Genomic DNA, 27,993 nt, shown 5'->3' with positions numbered 1-27,993 from the left:
ACATTATGGTCCCTTCCACTTCGGTGCTAGCAGCCACTCTGAAATGTGTCTCGATGACATAATGAAGGACTTAGGTGCCCCCCACACGATTTAAAAAGAACTACATATGTTGCTGATTAGAAACACTAGTTTACTTAGCGGAAAAAAAGGGAAGTGTGGGGGGCATGTGAATTCTGTGTTGCTCCTGAGCGACAATGGCTTCTAGATTTGAAAGAACAATTTGGAATAGCACCTATTGAAACTTGGAAGGGACATTATTCTAACTTGATGGACTTGATGAATCTTAACTTAATGGCAGAGGTTTTGCTGGAACTACGACACAGTATCTGTCTGCACAGTATAGGCAATATCCTTTTCACCCGCCAAGCAGATATTATTGGGTAACCAGCCCACATTTTTAAAAATGGTTTCACCATGCTGACATTAAAGTATCTTGATTCTATTCCCTTCTTCTTTCCTTTCAGGCCCTGTCTTTAACAATCCTTCCTTTCATCCCGGCATCCAACTTGTTTTTTCCTGTTGGGTTTGTGGTGGCAGAGAGAGTGCTTTATGTACCCAGCATGGGGTTTTGTATATTAATTGCACATGGATTCAAAGCTGTTTCAAGAAAAGGGCAAGTCTATTCAAAACAAAATTGAATTACTGTTTTGACCTGTTTTGTATAATTGTTATGTATATGTATGTATATAGCCCGGGCTTTTATTTTCCCAAATCGCACAACTGTACCGGCTAGTATTTGAGACAGGCATTTATATGAGACAGGCCTTTAATTCCCTTCACACAAAACTTTTCCTCTGCAAAGATGGGAAATATTATCAAATTAGTAATTTCAAACACACTGAATGCCTACCCATAGTACTAGGCTATCTGATGATAGTTACAGGGCTACAGACTAACTTTTTGCATTGGTTGTACTTTTTTATTTTGGTGCACCAGCATAAAATTTAGGTGCACCCAAATTTTTCATGGCGTCACCTTTAACCCTTAGAACCCGATTGACGCAAAGTGCGTCAAAAAACACACCCTTTCTTCTCTGTTACATTGCTCCGCTCTGTTCATCGCAACGAGATAAAACCTTTATTGCATGACAGAGAAGAAGTGGGGCTTTCCAAAGAGACTACGCACTTGTCTGTACGATCAAGTATGAAAATTAAAAAAAATCATGAAATTAAATCAAATTGCATCATATTTACAGTCTATACTTATCTGCGTTCACCTGCGCACCCATTACTCTCGTTTGAATTACTCACGAACCTGTGATCGCATAGATATGGCAAGCATATCAGATGAAAGAGGAGAAACAGGGCTATCCATTGGTACCATGGATATCGATCTTTCTGGCTTATAAAACAGACGGTGACTGCAAAATATTAACGCCATGTACACAAACCAACACTGCACACCCATTACTCTCGGAGTAATTACTCATGGACCCAAGTGATCGGATATATATGCCATGCATGTTAGATGAAAGAGGAGACACAGAGCTATCATTTGATACCAAATACATCCTTCTGGGTTATAAAACAGACGAAGTGACAGCAAAATAATAACTTCATATAGCTGGACTTACCCCACGTTTTTGTCTGTTTTTGTGGCAAAGCATGCTTTATAATCCAACGCTATCGTGTGTTTCTCTATGGCAAAACATGTTCATAATCCGGTTTTGAGATCCTAGCAAATTCCTGCATGGCATCCAATTCAAGGCTCACATTGCATCCCAATTTGTTCAACAAAGAAACACCTTTTTTGACTTTACTTTGTTCATGGCAATGCAGTAAAAAGTTGAGAATCATCATGAGTGCATACACCATAGTCACACATGCTAACAGGCAAACTTGGGTCAAGTCAGGTCAGATCAGTTCGTGTCACAGATATGGAGTGCAGAATGGTCATTTTTCATCGCTAAATAAAAAATGGCATTTATTTCCGTAAATCACACACCACATATTTCTGTAAATTGCTCAGCCCCAGAGTATCCCTCCAACATGACAATTATATTGCCCGTTTCAGGACAGTCAGACCTACACACACATGAAATGCATGTAGAGCTATGAGCTTGCTGTGGTGAGACACAGGTCAAAATATAAGAATTTTTATAATATGATCTTTATATTTTAATTCTTTAAAAATCAAAATAAAATCAATGCGAGTACTAATACATGAAATGATTTGGATTATCTGGATAGCCTAGACTCTGCTGAAAAAAACAATATATAATATGTGTGTGTGGCACTTACAATGACCAGAATAAATCCTTATGAATAAAGGTAGTGAAAATGCCCTAAAAACAGCTTAGGGTTCTAAGGGTTAATGGCACAATTTCAAGGTCACCTTTTTATCGCTCTCCGTATCTGAGCTGTTGTCAGAGCATGGACCGGGAATGACAGTATTGTTGTATGCCATTAAATCAGAACTTTAGCGTGCACAATCTGCACCATAGAACTGGCTTAAAGCTACATTGTGTAATTTTTTGGGTTGATTCTTAGCAAAAATCTATTTTTTCCTTCAAAAATATGTGCTCATTCATGTGTAATTACTCATGCCAACAAATTGTAGTAATCTTTTAAATGTAGAATCTGCCATTAAGAATACATACGGGAGAGTCGCCCGTAAGGCGGCAGCCATGTTTCTGCCTCCATCTTTAGAATACGTTAGCCAAAGATGGACATACCTGAAATTCCAGCTCCGCCTTTCGCGTTTGTCATTCAGTTACCGCTGGAGTTGCAATATACCATCTCACCGCTAGATGGGATAATTTCCCCCAGGAATTAACCCAAAAACTACACAATGTAGGTTTAAACAGACGATCTAACAGGTTTTAGGAGATTGAATACAACCTAAAACTAAAAAAACAGGGGCCGTATTCGCAAAGCATTTTATCTTACCACTAGGAGTACTCCTAAATCGCCCTAAAAGATTTTAGCTAGTAGTTTTCTCTTAAAAGTTATTCACAAAGCCTTTCAGACCTACTCTTAGTTTAAGAGTTGTCATTTTTCCTTACTAAGAGTGAGTCTTCGTTGCTATGGTTGACGTCATTACTCATGCACAAGCTTAACTGAAGTGACCACCTGGATTGGCTGTTTATTGTAATGCGGGAATGATTCCAAACACCTCCTCTACGATGATGAGTGACAGGTGACCGGTCTGAGAATGCATGCGCTACACAAGTAGTGCGAAGGACGGAAGATGATGATGAAGAATAACTGAATAAATAGCTTAAATGAATAAAGAAGAAAGGCAAAACAAATAGCCTAGTAGCCTAATGAAACATACGGATTGATGCAGTATCTTATCAACATTTTTAAATGAATCTGTCACCCTATGCCTATGTTTGCAAAGAGGTTGTCATTGTCATTTGATTCACAATCAAACATTACATTTAGTTTACATGTTGACTATGAGTAGTTTTGGTTGTTGTTGGTGGCGTTATTGCATCCCTTAGTTATGCCTACAATGCACAATTGTTCCCTCACGATTGGAAGCTCCTGTAGCCGGATACGCATTTCAAAACGCCAGTTAGGAGCTACTTTTGGCCTTAAAATTCTTTGTGAATACGGGCCCAGGCTTCTATTTGAGGCCGGTCTTTATTTATCCTAGCCTGTGGCCACACCGGGCGTGTAAAAGAGACTGTTGGTATGTGTATGTACAGATATGTAACATATGAATTTGTTAAACAGAGCATCAAAGAAAATATCATGGCTATTGATGGGAATTCTCCTGTTAACTCATGCTATGAAAACTTTCAACCGGAACTGGGACTGGGAATCAGAGTACACCCTTTTCACCTCAGCATTAAAAGTATGAAATATTTTTTTTATTTCGCTATTGTGGTTCCAGTTACTTTTTTGTTGCTTTTGTTACAAAAAAAGTTCAAATTGAAAAGGCAATTTGGCATAACAGATCTCATTTTTGTTTTGTTTGTTTTTTTGCAGGTGAACAAGAACAATGCAAAGCTTTGGAACAATGTGGGACATGCTCTTGAAAATCAGAACAGATATGAAATAGCCTTGAGATATTTCCTTCAGGCTACACGAGTACAGCCAGGTAAGAATTTGTTTAACCCTTAAAGCCCCACTGTGTAAGAATTTCTCCTATCTAGTGGTTAGGTGTTATATTGTGACCAACCTCTCAAGCGCTGCCTCGTTTAGAACTACAGTAGCCGTCGCACATCAAAAACTGGCACTAGTTCCGGACTCCTAGGTGCGTCAAAACATCATAAACTTTTCTCTGAATAAGCAATAACAAAATATTAATATAATTTTGTGTACTATTTTATTGCCATTGCTTGTGTATGATGCCAAAGAAACACTCTTTCGGACACGGAATAAATAGTTTCATTTTGCCTGTTAATCGCATGTTAAGCTAGCTAGCTAACATTAGCACAGTAAATGGAAAGTGAATGGGAACGGCTAACGTTACAGATGTTCGCTAGCTAGGAATCAGCTAAGGACTTTGGTTAAACTTGTATATTGTTGCAAACTAACCTGAAATAACACACGCTCAGCAACTTTGTGGTAGTCTACCAGTTCTAGCAAAACTATGTTAGATTAGTTTATTAACTGTCTCTGGGTCGAGAGACTAGAGATCAAGTGAGACAGTGACAGATCACGAACCAAGTTATTTATCTCTTTATTTAGTTGGAAAATACAATTTCAATGTCGGAATGTTAGGAAGACGTGGTTTGTAGAAAATGGGTTTGTAACTTACATTGCTGAATGTAGGGAAATTCTGCAGATGAATCCAAGCAAATGTTTTTTCTATGCATGTAGACGCCAAAGACTGAGCTGTATTTCGCATACAGTGGGCCCCAGTTAAAAATTGACACTTCATTCACGATCATGGTGAATGGTGAAATGCAAGTACAACTGCAGCCGCTTGGGGGCAGCATAGTCCGCTGTGGAGTTCCACGGTCGAACCAGACGGCGATTCGACAGCAAGGGCTGTGGATTGGCCGAAGTTTTCAGTGCGTCTCTGTGTGTTTTAGCAGCCCCTGCAACATGCTAGTCCACTGTAGCCTAAGCCTTGTACATAATGTTAAACATAGTTTTGGATTCAGTGGCAAGATTTCTTGATTGTACAGTGTCTGTCTCTCAGTAATGTTTTAAAATGAGAGCTTCGTCAGCTGGCAGTAGGCTACTTTGTCGGTAGTCATGAGAAGTTCGCTTGCTAACAGAACATAAATATGCTGCCCAGAAACCTTGTGAATAGTTCTGATTTTTTTTACTACACTAACGAGGTTGAAATATAGACTTTGCCTACAGCATCTCCTTAACAGTAATGTTAACAAAATGACAGCATTCATATGACAAAGAAAAACGAATTCGGTCACTCAAGACTGTGCCACAGCAACCAATGTAGGCTACAGTCCTACCCAATAGGCCTACTCGAAGCAGATAGCGTTGTCTGACGGTCGAGTGAGTTAATGCACGTATTTCCAGAACAGGTCTGCAACTTTCAGGTAGTTCTGAGTTCGAATCTAGGCAGGAGCAGAGCCATATAAAGGCCTAGGCCTATTGTTATCATTTTTTGCAAGGTGTTGCTCCTGGCAATACTTGTTTATAAAACGCTTGGTGATTAATTGATAGCTGTTTTTGGGACACGTTAAAGCGTTCTTTATAATGAGCGATCCGGGGAGTAAAACGACTGTTACGCCATTGTTACAACTGTAGGCTACAATGATTGCAATACAAAAATATGCGCGTTTAGTTTTGTGATGTTTTGCACTTTTGCCTCATGTGTTTTCAGGTTTGAGGGCTTTTTTTGGCAAGATTGACCTTGGTTAGACTCTGCATATGTTATTTCTCCATTATGGAAAATAAAGTCAATTTTCGACACACGCCTGTTATTAGTTCAATAACAAGTGTTGCTTGTTAAAACATGTGACTAGTGAAACTCAAATGATTTTAGAAATATTTAGCCAAAGCCAAAAGTGTTAGAGAAGGAGAGGCGGTGCAGCTCAGATGTCTTCATAATTTTCTTTATTCTTTAGTAAAAGGTGCAGAACATTATTAAACTTTGACTAACGCTTTGATGTTGGTTAGTCAAAAACATCGACACATCGAAATGTTAGTCAAAGTTTAATAATGTTCTGCACCTTTACTGAAGAATAAAGAAAATTAAGAAGACATCTGAGCTGCACCGCCGCCTCTCCTCTAAAAATATCTGTCCTGGCCTGGTTGCAACGGATTGTGGCCAAACGACAGAAGCCTTGCTGAGAACCCTCCTTTGTCTACCAAAAGTGTTACTTTGTGCCCCGGCAGCCCCCACTGCTTGTGAAAGAAGGGGATGGGGGGGGGGGCTTAACGTGAAAAAAACTTAATGTCACAAAACGGCAACGAAGTCGCTTTAGGCTACAGGCCTTCATAATGGTAGGCTACAGGAAGTGGGGAGGGTATGGGATGACCAGAGCCGTCATCTATCGCCTTTCCAGGCACACAGCTCGTTATATAGCCTATCGACTGCCTTAACAGATAGGCTTTGCTCTTGGGTTTGGCCTCACAGCGAACTCAATGCTCTTGTTGCTTGCAGTTTGTTAAATAAAGCGATGCAGATTACATTATTTATTTCTGATTAATTGGCCTTTTGATGTATTTTGCAACATTTGCTTGTTAGGCTGGGCTACTGTCAATGTCCTGTACAGGTCAACGCTCAACAATTGCTGGTGTAGGCCTAGGCTATTAATCAATTAGGGACTGTTCGTTATTTATTTAATTAAGGGGCTACCGGAAGAGTTTTGGGAGCGTTAGTCAAAAAAGACGTGACCCTCCCCAGCAAGCAATAATTTTTTTCTATGACCCTCCAAAGTGATTGAGAAAAAAACGCATGACCCTCCCCAGTCCCAACAATTTATTGATGCCTTAGGCTACTGGGTCAATTTGGGAGCTTGCATGCTACGACTCCTTCCTTGAAATGCCTTGAAAAGGCTGTTGTTTGCACAATTTCACAAATAATCACCGGGACCGAAACAAACCTGTCAACTTTTCCCAGGTTTATCGCGTATTTTAACTTTTTCCTCGCTGTCTTAGGAGGAGCTGCAGGGCCGTCGCAAAGGGGGATGCGAGGCCCCTGTCACGAAACTTGACAGATGCAAGGCCCTTTTCACTTACGTGCATGAAATCATCGCGATAGCTTACTTTACACATAGCCAAGGGTACCGTCGGTGTATTTTAATAGTAGCCTAGTCTAATAAGCTACACCAGCTTGCCTTTAAGAGGGGAAATTCAATTGTATAGCCTATAACATTAGCTGAGTCACATATTTGGCCATATGGTGTTTATCATAGGCTACATCACGAAACCAAATAGTGTAACAAAGGCGAACACTTTAACAGGGGAATTAATTGGGCATGAATAATTGTGCTGAACGGTATTTGTCAATGAGCAGAAACACACACGACATTCAAACTATTGATAAGATGTACTGGTCTGTATCTATAGGCTAACATTGGACAAATAAATGACACTGACTCGCCATATCCTGACTCAGGAAAAAAAAAATTTTCTTGCTTTTGCCGCAAAACTCAGCAATGAAATCATAGGCCAGTTTGCAGGTAGCCTAACGCCTTTTTCATAGAAGGGAGAGCCCAGTCTCTCCTGTGACATGGAGGTGCGCAAATAGTTTTAATAGCCTGTTCAACTTCTAAAAAGCTTCGTTCACCCGATGCCAGTCACTGATCGCAATTTCAAAGTTCGAAAGCTTCATCTTTTTTAGTTTTTAAGTGCAGTTGCCCCTATCTGCCCCCTTTGGAATTATATCTCGAGCCTATTATAAGGTCCAGTGCGTTATGTCCTGGGATTCGGATGTGCTCAAAAAGAAAAGAAAAAACACTTTTTTATAGATGGTTATGAGGAGCAATGTGAGAGAGAAATTTGATGATCATTGATCGTTGTTTTGGGACGTTAAGCCTTTTCCATAGGTGCACCATTTTACAACAATTGCATCTACATTTTCAGATTAGAATGTTTTGTCAAGTGTAAGCTTAAACTACCGTGATCAATTTAAGTTCCCGTGCCCCCGCTGCGTCATGGAAGCAGTAAGTCAGTCGCATCAAAAATAGTAGTGGCACCCAAGTGACACCTTGTGGTTGTTTGTGTCAACTTCAGTTTGTGCCATTTCTGCTGAGAAAATGGGGTGCGTGATTCATGAAGGAACCCGTCCAAACTTAACGGGGACCCACTGTATGTCTCTTGCTGGCCACCATTATTTTAAAATGGCGCACGTACATGGGGAGTCGCCCCCGTGCTATGTAGATGGAAATGAGGAAGCCAATAAGTATGCTTCAAATTGGTGGTGGTGGTAATTAAACATGAATGGGGCCATATTTATGAATGGGAAATGTTGATTTTGTTAACCAACAACTAGAAAACGTTACACAGGGGACCTTTAAAATTCAGCCGCCACGGATCTGTGCTGCTGACGCATCCTTGGGAAATTACTAATTGTAATTATATATTATGTAATTAAATATTTTTTGACCATCAAACCAACAGGAAGCAAACTGAAATGACCATAGGAAGTTTGTATGGATGCCATTTCCAGCCCAGGAATTGGTAGATTAACTAGATCAGCAACAGCGCCATCTATCCGTAGACCGTAAGCCACCCAAATGCCTTTGCACAAGGAAATGCTAGATCTTGATGAACTAATGATAGAAGATTATGACACATTGACTCACATAAAAAATTAAACCCCATTATAGTTTTACAAACAATAACTTTCATGTCACACCATATGACAATTTTAGTCACTAACACAACGAATGAAAAATATAAATTCCAATACAAAATCTAAAAGACCATACTTATTTTCTGTGATGGGAATAACGGCGTTATTAAATACACTGTTAACAACGCCGGTACTTTTTTCAGTAACGAGTAATCTAATTTATTACTCTTCCCATCTTAATAATGCCATTACCGTTACTGGCAAAAAATGCGGTGAGTTACTATAATTGAAGCTGGTTTTTTTTTCATCAGACCAAGATCTCTGAGCCGAGAGGCAAAGACCTTTTTAACTGTTCTTCCTTGGTTAGTGGGCAGTGGGCACGAGATAAGCACATAAATGCTGACGATTGGCTGAGGTTGAGTAAAATTTCATGGTAAGCCAATCAGAGGTAGAGTTGGGCGGGTGTTTGAAAGCATGCATAGTCGAACACACAACAAACAACACAAGCAAGTCAGTCAGTCAACGAAAGACAGGTAGGCTATGGCGAGCCCAAATAATCCAAAAGTAGCTTTCTCTAAATGGAAGTATAGCCATTACTTTCCCCTCCAAGAAATTAAAGAAACAAATGTAATCGTGAAATGCACATTATGCTCTAGGCAAAAGTGCCAATCCACGTCGGTGTCAAGTAATTGTATGTATGGTTCACATCAGAAGATGCTTATCAAAAACCACAAACTCAAAATGTTTTAGTTACTGTTACGCACACAATTTTATGCTGATTTCACTCACTTTCAGATTTATGAAAAGAAGTGTGTACTCTTGTGCATATGTTGTGTTTGATAACACACACAACTTCTGTACACAAATTGTGGGATTCTGCTTACACATAGATTTACTTCAAGTTGTACACAAAAATTGATACATGTCACTTTTGCATCTTTGAATTAGCTTTTGCATATGCTGATAGCCTTGGGGTTCACCTACAGTGTGAATGTTTGAATTAGTATTCAGTATTAATAATAACTTTGATGCTATATATAGATGTGTCAATTATTGTGATCAAGATGAATACTATTATTTTATTTGAAAGCAGCTGTTTGTTGGTCATTATTTTTTTCTTGCCACTATATCAATTTGGATATACATTCAAAATCCAATGTCATGCATCCCTCATGCAACATAAATATTTATGTTAATGTATTTGTTTTTGTTGTCTTGTGTTCAGTTTATCTGTCTTTTTATTTGTTTGTATGTTTGTTTCAAATATGTTGCTGTATTTTCCTTTGGCCAGAACCATATCGCAATGTGACTATTCTGGTGATATTAAATTTAAGAACATCCAGCACCTGCCTTAAATTAAGTCTTTAGATTTATGAGGTTTTTCTTCATGTGGTTTATTTCTTCACTAATAAAACATATATTCTCAATTTATTTTATTTATATTAGATGACATTGGAGCTCACATGAATGTGGGGAGAACTTACAAAAACTTAAACCTATCCAAGGAGGCTGAAGAAGCGTACATGGTTGCAAAGTCTCTTATGCCACAGGTATGTCTATGAGTGAATATTTTCTGGATAAGCCTTTAAGGCATTTCAATTATGGAAGAAATATAATATATATGACGAAATATCAACTGTTGAAGGAGAGTAATTTGTATTGTTTTTTTAGAAAATGTATATGTTAATTTTGAATGTAATGCCAGCAACACGTCTCAAAAAAGTTGGGACTGGCATTTAAATTTAACAACATTGTCTAAATGTTTAAGAACTGAGGAGACTCTGGGGACTTCATAGTCATGTTTTTCATTCCATGATGCACCCAAAATGGCCTGTCTGGACTGCAGACAGGCCATTTTAGCACCTGGACTCTTCCTCTATGGAGAAATACTGTTTAAATATGAGCAGAATTCATATTGCCATTGTTTTCCTGAAATAGTCAAGGTCTTCCCTGAAAATACATTATCTGGATGACAGTAGCCTATATGTTGCTCAAATCTGAATTCAGAATTCATTGTGCCTTTCCAGATGTGCAAAATGCCCATGCCATAGGCCAGGGGTGGCCAAACTATGGCCCCTGGGCCAGATCTGGCCTGCCACAGACTTTAATCCGGCCCGCCGAGCATTTAATTAGATTATCATAGGCTGCTCGCTATTTTTTTCCTGCAATAGACGACGTTGTGGTTAGCTTTACTGCAAACTGCTTTTCACTCTTCTTAGAGAACGTTTATAATGTCAGTGTCAAAACAGCATGTTACATAGAGTTGATACTCTTTGTAATCTCCATTGCAGCAGATCTAACTTGAACGTTATGTTACTTAAAGGAACCATATGTAAGATTGTGGCCAAAACTGGTACTGCAATCACTTTCAAAATACTGAAGAGCGGTGTATCCCCTCCCCCTCCCCCCTGACTCGAGGTTGCACACGCGGATGGCTAAACACTACTGACTTCGTGATTAGTAGATAGATGGAGGGTGGCGCATCAGTTCAAAACACAACATGACATGACAAAACACAACATCAACAACAGTTGTGGGCTGCAACTTCCCTTTTTAAATGACAATATCCTGGCTGGACTACTGTTGTCAGTGATATAAGTATTTGAAATGAACATGATTTCTTAATGTCTAGTGACATTTCAGGGGCATTTTATGATTAATTGAAATATTTTTCTTACATACGGTTCCTTTAATTTAATTGGGAACGTGTTTGAGGGCGCACGAGAGGGAGAGAGAGAGTGGCAGGTTCCAGCTGGCTTGTGATTGTTGATAACTCCTTTTTATAAGAAACTTTTAAAAGGAAATCATGAAGGCAACAGTAGTTGCCACTACTGGCCATTTATAAACTGTGAGAGGGCACATTCATAGGCACAGCACTAGCCATAGGCTATATTTTAGTGGAGCTGGCTAAAGATCATTGAGAACTAAATGTGTAGACACAATGTGCTTAAAGTGACAGTGCACAGAGTTAAACAGCATCAAATTAGCAGTATTTCTTACTAAATTAATATTCTGCAACAAAATAACTTTGTCATTATTATGTGGCCTGCCGCCCTATTTTCAAAACCCTATGTGGCCCTTGAACCCCAAAATTTGCCCACCCCTGCCATAGGCACTAATGCAGCTCCACATCATCATGGATACTGGGTTTTGAACTGAGCACTATATTTGTACATTGGATAGTTGAATAGTCCCTTTCCTATATAGCCTAGAGGAGTCCATGATTTCCAAAAAGAATTGCAAATTGTATAGGTCTAACCACAGGACCCTTTTCCAATTTACATCAGTCAATTTTAAAGTAGCTCAGGCTCAGATAAGATGGTAATGTCTGTATCATGTCTAAATGAAATGTCTTCTTTGAATGGTAGAGTTTACACTAGCATTTGTGAATGGAGCATTAAACTGTGCTCATAGACAATGGTTATCAGAAAATTTCCTGAGCCCGTACAATGATTTTCTTTACAGAAAAAGGTCTGGTTTTAATGCAGTACCATCTGAGAGATTCGGTCTCTCTGGGATGCTCTTTTTTTATCCCCATTCATGGTTCCAGTTCACCTAATTAATTGTGAAATGTTCCTACTTTTGTTCCTACTAACATTCAGGGATGCAAACAGCGCGCTTTTCGGTGCCTCCCGCTTTTTTGAGGCAACTCTCTCAGTTCGCACTAGGCTATCTTACCTTCACAGTAGATCTACTTCAGCTGAAAGTTTTAACACGCAACTGTGGACTTGATTAGTGTGTAAGCTTTCATTCAGCTGACGCTGGTGCTGCCATCTGACTGTGATCATCCAGAATTGTACAATTATAAAATTATCCACCTATGAACCTATCAGTAATGAAGTTCGAACCAGTCATAGACATAGTAACCGACATTTGTTTTATGTAACTTAGGCCTAGTATTAGGGTTGTGCCGATGGACGATATCATCGTGATACCACGCCCCCACATGCCAGTCCTGCCAGTCCGCCCCCAAATGCCAGTCCTGCTGTAACAGGCTAACACATAAAAAAACTTTTCCCTGGAAATGAAATTGAGCCTACTTTAAAGGCTGTCAGCCAAACAGTTATCAAGTATTAGTCTACCGTCTTGTAAAATAAAAGACTTATTAGTCTACCGTCTTATTCAAATAATTCCTGACTGTGACGTGAATATGTAATTGTCTTTTTGTAGCCTACATGTCTCGCAGGCCTATAGCCTACATTGGACGTAATATATGTAGCCTAATGTTTGAGCAGAAAATAGTCCTATTGAATTATTATTGTTAGGCTACGGCTAGGACATTCTAGCGCTCAAATATTTTTATTGAGGCTACAGCGGCGTAAATCGTCCTTCTCCTCTGTGTTAAAATAAACCATTTCTTTCGTTAATTATAGGATCAGAAGGTAGCCCATCCGTCTTTCACTGTAAGGCTTGTATTTCATGCATTTAGCAAAAGTCCCAGACAACAGCGGAGTGGTAGTCCTAATCGGGATTCGTTATTTGTAAAAGTTTTTTTTACTTCGTCCTCCTATAGCCTGGACTGCGCGATCGCAGCCCTTTACGTTCACTTCCCGCCGCCCTTATAGTCAGCATAGACGGTAGCCTGATAACGTGGGATGCTGCATAGCGTACTACTGAAGATTTTAAATGAGTGACCACGATAGTAGTCTTAAGTAGCTTTTTTGCTAAGCCCAGCGAAGGCTGGCAATGTGTAATATTCCACTGGTTGGTGCACACGCAAGTGTTCAGATTGATTGTCTATCCGTCTTTCACGACGATTTTCTTGGAGCAGATCTTCCACACAACTTCGGTAGCCTGGTCAGTATATCTCTCTTAGCTGTCCACTTTCATCAGGCCATTTATTTTTTTATGTAGAAAATTATAAATGTATAAATAAATAAATTTCTGTACAGACATATGGTTATTATTATTATTATTATTATTATTAATAATAATAATAATAATAATAATAATAATAATAATAATAATAATAATAATAATAGACATATGGTAATAATAATAATATGGTAATTACTGTTTACTACCCCCCCCACCCCCAACGAGTTCATCGTCCATCCCGATGTTTTACTGTACACATCGTCAAATGGCAATTTAGGGGACATCGCCCAACCCTACCTAGTATCTAATGTTATGTGGGAATTGCAAGAAAACGACTGAAAACATTCCTTACTTTAATCAAGCAATTGCATGTGTCGTTTATTAAAACGGTGAGAAAACTGAATCAAAGACGGCGTGTCCATCAACAAAAACAGCATGAAGTGGCCCCGGCCGTGGCGCAACTGGCTGGGGCACCTGCACTGTACGCCGGCGACCCGGGTTCGATTCCCACCCCGTGGTCCTTTCCGGATCCCACCCCGACTCCCTCTCCCACTCGCTTCCTGTCATTCTCCACTGAGAAAAGCAGCTTAAAAAAAACAGCATGAAGTTAAAGTGTAATTTTAAGGACATTTAAAGGGACAGCCTTCACTCAAGGCCTACACCACAACGGAGTGATGAACGTGGAATGCTTTGAATAGCCTACAAAACACTGCATTTAGATAACAATTGCATGCTAATTTACCTAATGGTGAATTAAGTATATAGCATTCACAATTAAAGCATTCAGTAACCTAATGAAAACTTGATCAGTCAATTAAATTAGCATAGCAACCATGTCTACTCTAGCAACACCCTAACTACCATTTCAATTACCCTAGCAACAACTACCACAATGTCACCCTAGCAACCACCATAGCCATACATTACCATAGCAACCAGCATAGTAGCCACTTTAAATAGCATAGCAACCACCATGTCTACCATAGAAACATCATAGTAACCATCTCAATTGTCCGATCCCATGCCCCGCCCCATTTCACTATGTCACAATGAGGACCTCGGTCGACCTCAGTCAATTTTCTAGTGTCCACTCTGTATTACGATATGCTATGCTTCTTTTGCAAGTAGCCTAAGTAACTAAATAACTAAAGAGTTCAAATGGTTAAAATATGTGCCTGGGGTACTTTTAGAAGTGACACCCGATACTCTGACCATGTGAGAGACAAATTGTAACATTAACCACACATAATTTTGCATTGAGCCAATTGAGCCTACCCTTACAAAAATTAAATGTTTCCGGCAGATTTGCAGCAAACTTGTGGGTGATTTGTGGGAAACAAATCAGTTGACCAGAAAATATTGCCAGAAGGTTGGGCACTAGAGGCAAACTTTCAGCAAAGTTCTGGCAACAATGAGAAGTTTGCCACTAGTGGCAAATATATTCACCAGTGATTTGCCACCACAGTGAGCTTCTGGTGACAAACCTAATTTGCATAATGACATGAACCTGTCGCCAGTAGTGTTTTTAGTGTAACTGTTTTTGTTAAATTGTATTGTTTTAGTGTGTTGTACTGGTAGTCTAGTGGATAGGAGCAATTACATGCAGTAGCCTAAAATGTTGAGGGTTTAAGCCCCGGCTTCCACCATTGTGCCATTGACATGTGTAAGTCGCTTTTGGACAAAAGTGTCTGCTAAATAAAAAAATGCAAATGTCACCTTTAGAACTCATTTGTAAATTGCAAGGCATAAAAATGTCCTCACTTTAGCTTACAAAATATCATAAACTAACCACTTGTAACTCCTGAGATAATCATGAATTATAGTTTTAGGAAGTGGGTTATAAAATATGTATCCACACCCTAACTAATCTTTAGTGCATATGCGGTGTGAAAAGGCAGAATCGCGACTAGGGGTGGCACGGTTCATAAAAAAAAATCCGAACCGTTCGGTTCACTTGTCTCGGTTCGGAACATGTGTGCATCGCACGGTTTTGACGGTTCATGGCATGCGTAATGTAGCGTCATGCCCATATGTGACCCCAGACAGTTTTCCCCCTTACGTGTGAAAGGTGTGGAGTGCTGCGCGTCACAAATGGCAAGTGGGAGCGATAACATAGGCAGCCCGGAGTTGGAGTCTGGTGTGTGCGAACATTTTGGATTTACAAAACGGTAGATAGAACTGCGACTGTGTGCAAGCATTGTGCAGCACATAATTATGGTAGTACAGGCCCGGAGTGGCTAATCGGGAGCTTTGGGAGGATGGGCCGGTCTGAATATCGTGAGCTGAAATGTATTGTTTCTGAAGTTCATTTGCTGCGCGCTCGCAGCACTTTAGCAGCTTAGGCTGTGCGATCGCAGGCACTTACTTGCAGTTTCATAAATATTAGCAAATTAACCTCACAAAAACTGTTTGGAAATCACAACCAAGGAGTAGGAGACTATATGAGCAGCCCCTCCTCCAGTGGCACGGCTCTGACGAACTCTCATATGTGCAGGGGAGACGTGTAGTAGGCTAATAATAACTAATTTTACTGAAAGGTAATACTTAGATCTCAAAAGCCCTCGAAAAAATAAAATATTACAATGTGTGTTGGGTCCTTCTCACCTAAGATCTAACGTTCAGTTTCAGTGAGCAAATAGCCCTGTTGAGAGAAACTAGAGGAGCGTTCAAATGCGGCAGAGACGGGAGATAAAGTGCATTTACAAGGCTTGTCAATGTTATGTGGTAGCCTAGAACAGTGTTTTTCAACCTTTTTTGTGCCACGGCACACTTTTGACACTTAAAATGTCCCACGGTAATTTTCTGCGGCACACCTGATGATCTCTCACGACACACTAGTGTGCCCCGGCACAGTGGTTGAAAAACACTGGCCTAGAAGCTATTTTGCATAGCTCGGGTAGGCTAAGCTATGTGTAGAAATAAAATATTCCATAATATCTCAGTCAATCTTAGTATGCTACAAAGGCAAAGAAGTTCCTGCAGATGGCAATAACACATTCTACTTGTTTGCCAAATAAATCAAAAGCAATTTGAAATCAATGTCTTCACTCTTGCTGTATCAAAATCTCCCCTTTCCTGGTGAGAGATGGTGTGAATGATGTGCTCAAAGTCAATTCTTTCAGTTTGTGCATAATTACATGATATAACTATACTAATACTGTAGCCTAAATGGTGGATTATTAAGCTATACATCATATGCTGAAGTATGGTATTTCTTAAGTGTTAAAGATTAAAAGGAAAAATAACAACAAGAACTGTACAGAACCGAAAACCGCGACCTTAAAACCGTGGTACAACCAAACCGTGGGTTTTGTGAACCGTGCCACCCCTAACCGTGACACACCCTTTTTAGTGTTTCACGCAGTGCTTTGCAGCTTACGTGGCCGCATAAGCAACACACATCTCCCGCTTTACTTACCGGTAGCCTACTGTACGTTGTCCACCAATTAACACTTGGTTAGATTTTATTTTGTGCAGTGTACCTTTGTAGCCGCCTGTCTGCACTAGCTACTTAGCAGGATAACTCAAGCTAAAAATCACAAATTAAAATGAAAAAATAGAAAAAAAACAATTGTACCTACAATACTCTGTGACCTTGGACAACAGGACCCTTTAGTATGTTGAAAACGGCCGGAGTTCTCCTTTCATGTAAGAACTGCATGAGTAGGGTTCTAAGGCTGACTATTGTCACACAATAAATGTCTTCTAGACAGATGAGAAGAATACACAGTGTAAGAAAAAATAGGAAAGGTTTTCTCTTCTCTTGGATTGATGCAAAAGTCAGGTTTTATTCCAATGCAAAATAGTAGAAAGGTTCACAAAAGTTCACAAAGGTTCAACCTATGCCTGCCCTCTGCATATTCTCTGGAGTTTTCTCTCCTTCGTCCTGTCTGGGTGAACTACTAAAAGTTACCAACTCAAGTCATTATAGGCAGGTCTCAATGCAAATTGATCTGGCTCTTACTGACTAACTGGTCTGGCAACCTTTTGTTCAACTAGATGTATATGATAATTGAGTTAACCTCTCACCTTTGGCTGGGATGGTTTCCAATGGCTTAGACTACGTCTACACGAAACCGCCGGATGAATTTTCTCCACTATCACACCTTTAACGATACCGGTAAAGAAATATCTCCCATGCACACACACAGGTAAAAGCGGCTAAAAGTGCTGTAGTGATATGCCAGACCAGTCGATGGCGCCAGGCCGTGCAGAGGCTTCACGTTTAATTTGTGTGAATTGCATAGAAGAAAACATTGTTGAAACAGTTTGTTAAGCAGTCCCATGGAATAAGGAGACTACAGACAATTTGTTTTTTTAATTCGACTGTTAAACTAATAAAGTTCATTTTCAAGGTATGTGACTGCTATGTGAAATTTCAAATGCTTACTCATTGCATTTGAACATTTATACATTTTATGATGATAAACAAATGGTTTGGTTTGTTTTGACAAGCAGCGTGTCAGGCGAGTGCCGTGGCTGAGGTGGGGCTATGTCGTCATAAAATTGCCGGCTTTGCGTCTACACGGCGAAAGTAAGCCGGCGGTCTCAAAAATCCCCACTTCTGAAGCCGGTTACAAAAACGATCGGTTACAGTCTCCTAAACTGCCGGCGTCGTGTACACACAAGGCGTAACCGATAACAAAAACTCACCGGTTTAAAAAAAACGGCGTTGTGTAGACGGCCCCTTACCTCCAAAACCCATTCTACGATTGTTGGTGTTTCACACCTAGCCTGGCGCCAAAGTGTCTGGCCTGCCATCAGAACAATCAGAACTTCATCTTTGTTGGAGAAATATCACTCATAATTCGGTATGATTCATTCCTTACAACAGATTTAAACTATGATACAGATATATCTTCCTGATAGCATTATATTCTATTCTGTCAGAAAACCTCAGTAGCCTAAATAGCAAGACAGACCTAAGTAAGCTAAGTTTCTCTTGTATGGTGGGCTACGTAGGCTACTTACAGCTTATTTTATTAGCATTTGTAATATTAACTTTAAAATCCACATTTTATCAACAATCAATCACCAACATCTTCCTCTGAAGCATTGTTTCAGTCGTGAATATGAAAATGAAACCACTAGGTAGTTCAAGCTTTATTATGATAGTTAAGTTACCACTGGGTAGTTCAAGCTTTATTATGATAGTTAAGTTAGTCTGTGAGACCTCATTAAACAGCTTTGGAAATATTGTAAATTTCATACATTTATTTATTATAGATAATTCCAGGGAAGAAATATGCTACACGTGTTGCACCTAACCACCTGAATGTCTACATAAACCTTGCCAACTTGATTCGGGCAAATGATTCACGTCTGGAGGAAGCTGACCAGCTTTACAGGCAAGCCATCAGTATGAGACCTGACTTCAAGCAAGCTTATATAAGCAGGCAAGTTTTTTCTTCCACCTGAAAACTACTCCATACATAATTCTATTTCCTGGGAAAAGCCAAAGTGTGTTAACTTCTTTAATTCCAAGGATTTAATCATTTTTATTTGTCACATATACAAGGTGTAAAATGTATAGTGCAATGATTGCTCAACTCTGTGAACTCTGTCAGTGAAAAGAACACCATGACATTGATCGCTGTTTTTGCCACATATCAATGTCATATTTGTATTTCTATGAAATCCCTATTTTTCTTCATACAGCCACTCACAAGAGTATGGTCACCCCTTTAGAAATTAGAAATTAAGATTAAACTCATCATTGAGGCCTTTTGGTGATGGTGTCTGTAGAGTAAATATCTAATATGCCTCACATCTTTAAGTAGCAAGTCATGGTTACCCCACCTTCGTGGTAAACTAACATGTTCAATTAGGATGTACACGACATGAGTGGAGGCGCAAGTGATAACACTTTTTATTGGAAAAGACTTATTGTTGTGAGAGGGTGGCGAAACGTGCTTGTCTTGCTTGTCAAAAGGAGGGTATTCTTGTCAGTTTCTTTGCAATGTAAAGTGGTCGATAAAGAGGCACTCTTCTGAAAGTAGTATGGGGAATCGTGCAATTTTAAGAACGGTTCATATAGATTTTTGCAACTTGTGATTTTTTACTTGCTAAGACCCCATTGAATACAAAACAACCTGTTTCCAATTTTTTTCTTAATTTTCAGTGCCAAAATTCAAGATGGTGGACAATATATGCAGAAAAATAATATAAAGGCTTAAAGTGGTCAATTTACACATATAATAAGGTAGACAAGTGAGATACAGACTATTTACAAAATATGTATTGCATCATTTGCCCAGAAATTTGGAGAAAAAATGGGAAAAATAGAAAAACATTTAAAAAAATCTGCATTTTGTTTCATTATTGAAGAGTTCAACAAAACATTGTCACTCAAGTATTTATCCTCACCACTGTCACTGTCTTTTTAATATTGGTGTACATCTCCTCAGAGCCTTCACACCTGCAAAGTTGTGTGAATGGTAAGTTGTTACTCTTGCAAGAACACCTTCTACTGCATTGGCTGGCAAGACAACAGCACTTCACAAGCTCCACAACAGCCTGTGGTGCTGGTGGAAGTTTTGACAGAACAGGAGCCCATTGCCCATCAACAATTTGCCTCTATCCCAGTGATAGTGAGTCAAGAATCTTTGGAGCAGGCACTGTATCTTGTGCCCAAACATTTGCTTGCCTGTGTGCTCTCAGAATTTCAATTTCAACTTAATTTCACTTATAGAGCGTCAAAACATTACCCATGTCTCATGGCGCTTTACAGAGTGTTAAACATTCAGACAGAGCCAATGAGTAACAGGGGCGAGGAAAAACTTGCAAGAGAAACATATCGGATGAAACCCTAAGCAGATCCACGACTCAAGGGCCAAGGTAGAGGACGAGGTTGGCTTTGGTTTCCTTCGATCCCAGAAAGCTTTAAAGTCTTTGATTGGTGTAGTCTTGTATTTTGTATCCCTTATCATGTGCTTTTTCCCATTGTATCGACCTGTCTTGTCCTGTCTTTCATGGAGTTTGTGATGGTATAGTTGTTAAATAATAAGTAGCCTATATGTCATTGTAGCCTCGTGCCTCACTTTCAACATTTTCAAAGAAGCATTCTGCCAGATCTTAGCAACAGTTTATGTCACTTTTCCTGACAACCATCTCTTGCACAACAGGCATGCCATCTATTAAGATGCTATCCAATGTGTGTGTTAATTGCACTGAGCTACTCTCTGTCAGATGATGCTGTTTCTGAAACCAGTCATAATTCATGGATGAAGGCAGACTTAGCTGTAGTGGGCAGCATTAGGCTTGCATATAATCAACAAATTCATATGTTCCCACAATTTCCTGCAAGTCCTGTTAACAGAATTATTGAAGACCAAAGAGCTCATTGTGGACTTCAGGAAGCTTTCTATCTGGAGAGGCTAAAGAAGGTCCACCGCCTCCTCAGATCTTGGTGAACTTCTACCCCTGCACCATCAAGCGTATCCTTACCAACTGTGTCACAGTTTGGTATGGCAACTGCTCTGCCCACGACCAAAAACATTGCAGAGGGTGGTGAAAACTGCCCAACGCATCACCGGTTCCTCACTCCCCTCCATTGAGGCCAGCCAGGGCAAGTGATGCTTGCATAAGGCGCACAGCAGGTTAAGAGGAAGCTTTCCTGCAGCTGAACTCTAGCTCTGCATCCTGGTGACAACCAACCTACAAAGCCACCCCCGCCCAATGCCTCCTTGTCTGTGCCTGTTGAGGTGTCCACGACGATAGCAATCTTGACAGGGACAACAAGGAGGCAGACACCCCAATGTATGTTGTTTATACATTGTTCACATTACATAGCCATATTTATTTTGCTCTTATAAAGTAACTGCTAACATACACTGCACATATTTATATTACTCTAAACCTCTCTACCTTATATAAATCAACTGTATACTACTGTCTACACTGCACTACATTTCTTGACCTGTCTGTGCACCACCTGTCTATACTTTGTATATCACATTGCACTTTTCTCCTTTTTTGCACTTCTGGTTAGACGCAAACCACATTTCATTGTCTTCATACTTGTACTCTGCAATGACAATGACTAATCTAATCTAATTTATTGTGGTGAGTGCAGAACATTACTTTAATTCAAATGATTATTAGGTTATGTGAAGAAAACTTTTAATCAGTCAATGTGTTTTTCCGGGTATGCCAATAAATAGCATAATGGTGGTCATGGTCATATTTATTAGCTAAGTCATTCAATTTTATTAGAAAATGTATGTATATAAGGATAATACCTAACATATATCCATTTAAAATGTTTAAAAAGGCGATTATTTGCAATTTTTGGTGATATATCCGCCATCTTGGATTTTGGACCTGTGCAGTCCGGGAAAAAATTGGAAACAGGTAGTTTTACAAACTATAGGGTCTGAAGAAGTGAAAAAACATAATTTGCAAAAATCTATATGAAATGTTCCAAACACCTTTTTTTGCTACATATCGCCCTGCACTAAAGACCCACATGTCCAAAAAATGGACCTTCTCCTGGCTATAGTCCATTGTAAACGTCAAGTTCTCATTAAAGCTATGCAACAAGGCAAGGAATTAGAGGAATTCTTCCACTGAACCATGATAGAGGCAAAATACATCAACAGTTGTTTTTCAACATTCATGACAAAATTTCTTTTGAAAAGACCAACAAACAGATTTGCATTATTAGGTACGCAAATAGAACCCATGCTTATGCCAGACACCTGTAGATAAAAGTCTCCATCAAACAAGAAATAATTTTTCTTCACCACCAAAGCAGCTAGGTCAATCAATAGCTCACTAGGCGGAGTGGCAGTATTGTCTTGGTCTTTTAAGTAAAAGGCCAATGCCTCCAGTCCACCGTCATGCGGAATATTAGAATAGAAGCTAGCAATGTCCAGTGTGACTAGAAGGACTTCATTAGGTAGATCAGTTACATCCGAGATCTAATTTATGAAGTCAGTAGAATATTTTGTATAGGCAGGTAATGTGTGCACATAGGGTTTGAACAAATTCAGACAAAGGCGCCAATAAAGAACCATTCTGCACAACTATGGACCCTTTCAACAATAAAAACAAAAACAATGCTTGAACGTTCTATTTGGGCCCCAATCTACTTCCTCTGCATTAAGATAACACATGGAATGTTAAAAAGAAAGTCCTGTGGGGCCAACTGATGCTGATAATGGAACTCTCTTGAAAGGGTCCATAGGACGCCCTGGGGGGTCAGTCAAAGATTTACGCACTTTTGGCAGTGTATAGAACACAAGACGAACTGGGTGCTGGCAATATAAAAATGCAAACTGACTCTAAGGAACCGGAAAATCAGGGCGCAGCCCTCCTGTGCATATTCCCCGACACAAACAGCCTTGATTGCTACTACCATGCCTCACTGAATAACAGCAAATTTCCGTGCCTCCAACTGGGACTCCAGGAGCAGCAGGATGTACTAGCCAAGTCGGTAGCCTCACACCAAGTCATAAACACCTGTCATCAGTAAGAGTAAACTGCCTTTGTAGATGTCGCACAGGCCTACTGTATTGTCTGCACCACAGGCTCTGGCTCAGGGGTCAGGCCACCACCTCCTACCGGTAAGGGGTGGAACAGGGTACTGCTCGCCTAAGACAACAGATCTCTCCGTACAGGGAGCCCTCAGCGGACCGTCTAACAGAGTTGTATTGCTGAAAGTCAGAATCAACCTAATCTGCTCCATCTGCACCTGCAGAGGATAGGCTGGAGGAGAGTGAAGGGCTGAAAGCTGTACTGTAAAACCTGGGACCATGACTGCACCACGGCTTCCCAACCCAGGGAGGGACCGTCATCTCGGGGAGAAAAAGAGCCGACAATGTGTCAACTCCCTGGTCATAAACAGGTCGCCCTCTGCCCTGCTGATGTGAGACCAAATCTCCTCGTCCAACTGGGGGTGAAGTATCCACTCTCCTAGGCTTGGACTCTGTCTTAACATGATGTCTGCTGCAGAATTCAGTGGCCCCGGCACATGTATACCATAAAACTTCAAATAATAGCCGAGTCCCAAATAGACGCCTGTCTCTTTTAAACGCCTGGTGTGGCTACAGGTTTGGGTTAAAGGCCGGTCTGAAATAGAGGCCTGGTCTGTTTTGGGTTGTATTTAATCTTCTAAACCCGTCAGATCATCTGTTTAAAACCCAATTCACACCAAAGATTCGCAATGAGACGAAACCGTTGCAGAAAGGAGTTGCAGCGCTGTGAATTAGATGTTGCACGTCGTTGCAAAGCATTTACCATGTCTAGTCACAGTTGCAATGTTTTAGAATGTTGCATCAAGTTGCTGGTTGCTGAGGATCAGGACCAGCAGCCTTACGTGCATCAGTCCTGTTCAGTGCTGCACACACGTAGGTGGGGGAGAGTGTGCCCTTTAGTGGTGACTGATGGGTTTTCAAGAGTTTTCGTAGGACCCAATGAGGCCGAATGTTTCCATTTACATGTTAATCAGTATATTCTGAATAAACCAGCGGTGTGGTAGAAGTAGTATCTGCGTCATGACGTCTCAACGGTCTCTATCCCTGAATTTCATTCATGACCGTGAAAATAGGTGAACTTGGCCATATTAGAGCCGCTATGGTTTTGCATTTTATACTTATAATAGGCCACTTTGAAGGGTTACTTGAGATGTAGAAGCATCTCAATGACCATTGATAGAAGTAGGATGCACCAGAGCTCAGTTGAAAGTGTCAGCAAAGGGTCTGAATACTTATAAATGGGATATTACCACTTCCGTTTTTGTGGTGTATTAGAGTATTGTGTGTAGATTGATGAGAAAAAAAAAATAATCCATGAAATGAATAAATGAATTGAATCCATTTTAAAATGAGTCTGAAGCATAACAAAATATGGAAAACTTTCCATTTGCACTGTATGTGTCCATTCCTTGATTTCATCTTTTCAGACTAGTGGTATTTTGAGACATCCCTCTCTCTCTCTCTCTCTCTCTCTCTCTCTCTCTCTCTCTCTCTCTCTCTCTCTCTCTCTCTCTCTCTCTCTCTCTCTCTGCACAAGGTTCACCTAGGTAACACTCAGTGCTATATCAAATGAATGATTCATAATTAATACTTTATTGAACAGACTATTTTAGTAGGCAGATTTTCAATAATCAATTTGATAGCATATCCCATCTTTGCTGAGCAAAGGTTTTGTGGAAAGGAACTAATCAATATAGACACCTGTCCCACATATAAGCAGCTTATAAGCCTGGCCATTAATTAATTTTTTACGGTATTTCTAATAGCAAAGTTTTTTCAACATCAACTGAAAATTGTGGTTTTGGATTAAATAACAAAGTTCAAAAGGGTCTCTTAGAAATGCTATCTTGCAAGATAGAATGATATTGAATTTGAATGTTTTTCAAATCCCAAAGCAGCTCTAATATTTACTTTAAATTACAGGGGGGAGCTTTTATTGAAGATGAATAAACCTACAGAGGCTAAGGATGCCTATCTCAGGGCCCTTGAGTTGGACCACACCAATGCTGATCTCTGGTACAATTTGGCCATTGTCAACATTGAAATGAAGGAGCCTGCAGAGGCCCTAAGAAACTTCAATCGCGCCCTTGAGCTAAATCCACGGCATAAGCTGGCTTTGTTCAATTCAGCTCTACTCATGCAGGAGTCTGGTAAGAGACCATTGCATTTCTGCAGACGGTGAATACACATATTTTCAGTTCCAGCAGATTTGGAAAGCAGATGAGGTCCATGTGTGATGCATGTAACAATACAAAATTATGCCTGCAGAACCTGTCTCTACATTATCTAGTATTCCGAGAGGCAATTTGTATGTTCTATCGAATAAATCTGCTCTGATATTACATTGAATCATTTTCAGATCCCTAATATGATAAATCCATCAGGCTTTTAATTTGTCTTTCCCTACTGACCCAATAGGTGATGCAAGACTCCGTCCAGAAGCAAATCGGCGTTTCCTCACTTATATAGAAGAGGAGCCTAATGATGCAAATGGCTATTTCAATCTAGGGATGCTTGCCATGGATGGCAGTGAGAATGAGGCAGCTGAACACTGGATGCGTAAGGCCATCCACCTGCAGGCTGGCTTTCGAAGTGCTTTGTTCAACTTGGCACTGCTCTATTCCCAGTCCCAACGGGAGCTGGATGCCCTGCCTGTGTTGAATGAGTTGTTGCAGTACCATCCTGAACACATTAAAGGCCTCATTCTAAAAGGAGATATCCTAATGAACCACAAAAAAGACACGCATGGAGCCAAAACCTGTTTCCAGCGCATCTTGAGCATGGACCCCACCAATGTACAGGGCAAACACAACCTGTGTGTGGTCTACTTTGAGGAACGAGACCTTTTACGGGCTGAGCAGTGCCTCCAAGAGACACTGGCCATGGCTCCACAAGAGGAATATGTCCGCAGACACCTGAACATTGTCCGCAATAAGATGGCAGCAATTAGTGCTTCGGGGCATGTTCTGTTACCAGTAGAGGGTGCTACTTCCTCGGTGACTGAGGGGGAAAGGAAGGAGAGGAAAGGGCAGGCTGTTAGTGCAGAAGCCAAGCAGGGGGATGGGAATGAGAAGAATGGACGGAAATCCTCCCCTGTAGAAAGCTCTGACAACCAAGGCCAGGACCAATCGACAGACCTGGAGGGCAGCCAACTTGACAAGCGGACTAAGAGCAAATCCACAAAAGAGATTAAAGACATTGAAAAGAAAAGAGCAGCTGCCTTGAAAAGACTAGAAGAGATTGAGCGCATATTAAGCGGTGATTAACCCTGTTGTTTATCTGTCACAGGCTACTTTTTATAGAACAATTTAAAGCACAAATGTGCATCCATTCTCAAAACATGTCCTGTTTGTCTTTGCATGTCTTATTAACTCTGTGTCAGAGTTCCTTATCAGATACTGTTAAGTAAAATGGAGACAATAACATTTCTCTGAAGACCGTTGAAAGAACCCATGCGCAAAACGGAAAATAGAATGGTCCTTCTTGCTGTGATTTTATGTTAATTTATATGTTTTATGCAAATTATTTCTTTTAAAATCACTGGATCTTTGTTTGTTAGTTGATCTTTATCATTCTGTGATCTCATGATCATGGCATTTTAAATATAGCTGCAGAGGGGCTTAGATAATCATGACATCATATTGCCATTGATTTAATCTTGAGTCAAAGCTTATCACCTCCCTCCAGATGGGAATGGGTGAGTTCCTGCATGCATTGTAATCTTGGTGCCTTAGTTCTTAGTTATTTCATTGTGTTAACCCCCTATCCTCTAGTTCTTACATAGCTACACCATTTGGCATTTAATTGTTCGCAAAATCTTTTCCTCCTTCATGGTTGCATCATGTCCTTGTATTCTAATTAGACAAGTATTGCCAGTTAAGAGTACTCTGTTTTAACCTGTTAAAACTTTTAACCTGTTAACTTTTTGGTCACTTTCATACAGGACTTTGCATAGGTTCTTCTTTCTTTTTGTGTCTCAATCTTCATCTTGCCAAACAGCTTCAGAAACTTTTGATTTGTTATCTGATTTAGATGACAATATTGCCTGACAGATTACACCTAAAGTCTATCTTTGGTATCATTGGCAAAAAAAATCTTTTACCAGCACAAAGCAAATATAACACACAAGCTGTAACCTGAACCTGAATTAAGACAGACTGTTTTCCTTTGTGTTTATAGTTGATGGCTAAACCTATGTTTAAGCATTAAGATATCAGAATATGTATCAGTTTTCACATTGAAATTTTAAAGATAGTCTTTGAATATTTGCACTCCCACTAATAAAATGACAGTATCTCCAACAGTGTCCTGTTATAATAATCCTGTAATAACACATTTACAGTAAATAATGTTGCAATGTTTTTATACCCTCACTTGTGCTCCCCACTAATTACCTTCATCTTGGGAACACTTAAACAGGATTTTCCTGTCCTGTCACAGAGTGGTTGGAACTTCAAACAATGTAATGGTTCAGCCTTGAAACCAAGCTTACAGTGTATTGTTAAAAATCAGTGTTTAACCCACATGGTGTCACGTTCCTATTTTAACTTCAAATTGCCATCGAGCTTTACATCACCATTGCATTTTCTTAATGACATTACATATAATGAATTGAAATGTAAACTTCCAGGGCAACTTTCCTAATGTTCAGCATGAAATGGGTGATTTTAGGAGAACGATTTTAGGAGAACAACAGTTACTGAGACTAAATCATGGAGGTCCCATTGAGCTGTGAACGTACGGGTGAATTCACAAAACTGACTTGGAGCTTTGAGATGCTCTCATACTCATGAAAGCATATGAGGCATCAGTTTTTTCTTTTCTACCTTCAGAGCATGCCCAATCTTCTCTCTGCGACCCAGCTGTGCATGTTAAAGCATTTGGATCTCAGGCTATTGACTTCTGTTCAGCTGAGAAATCACCTTCTCCAGTCCCACATCTCAGGTCCTAATTAACAACTCCATGGGTGTTCAGGAGCTTGGGTACCCAGGGTGTGATTTGATGGGGGGATGTTGCCCCCAGGTCTTGATAT

General features: G+C 40.0%; 1 protein-coding gene across 2 annotated transcripts in view; it reads left to right on the top strand.

The window, feature by feature from the left end:
* The window catches only part of tmtc3 (transmembrane O-mannosyltransferase targeting cadherins 3), a 71,352-nt gene extending 44,090 nt beyond the window's left edge, over window positions 1–27,262 (top strand). For both annotated transcript variants that reach the window (XM_048256705.1, XM_048256706.1), the window contains 7 exons: window positions 465–613; window positions 3,681–3,801; window positions 3,936–4,047; window positions 10,114–10,217; window positions 18,712–18,881; window positions 24,885–25,111; window positions 25,380–27,262. In XM_048256705.1, coding sequence (XP_048112662.1) covers window positions 465–613; window positions 3,681–3,801; window positions 3,936–4,047; window positions 10,114–10,217; window positions 18,712–18,881; window positions 24,885–25,111; window positions 25,380–26,227 — 1,731 coding nt within the window. In that variant the 3' untranslated portion in view covers window positions 26,228–27,262. The remainder of the gene's footprint in view (window positions 1–464; window positions 614–3,680; window positions 3,802–3,935; window positions 4,048–10,113; window positions 10,218–18,711; window positions 18,882–24,884; window positions 25,112–25,379) is intronic.
* Window positions 27,263–27,993: the final 731 nt, after the last annotated feature.

The sequence above is a fragment of the Alosa alosa genome, chromosome 11 (genome assembly GCF_017589495.1).
Source record: "Alosa alosa isolate M-15738 ecotype Scorff River chromosome 11, AALO_Geno_1.1, whole genome shotgun sequence".
Taxonomy (NCBI): Eukaryota; Metazoa; Chordata; class Actinopteri; order Clupeiformes; family Clupeidae; genus Alosa; species Alosa alosa.
Note: the sequence above shows the minus strand (reverse complement) of the source record. Positions and strands in the feature narration are given on the sequence as shown.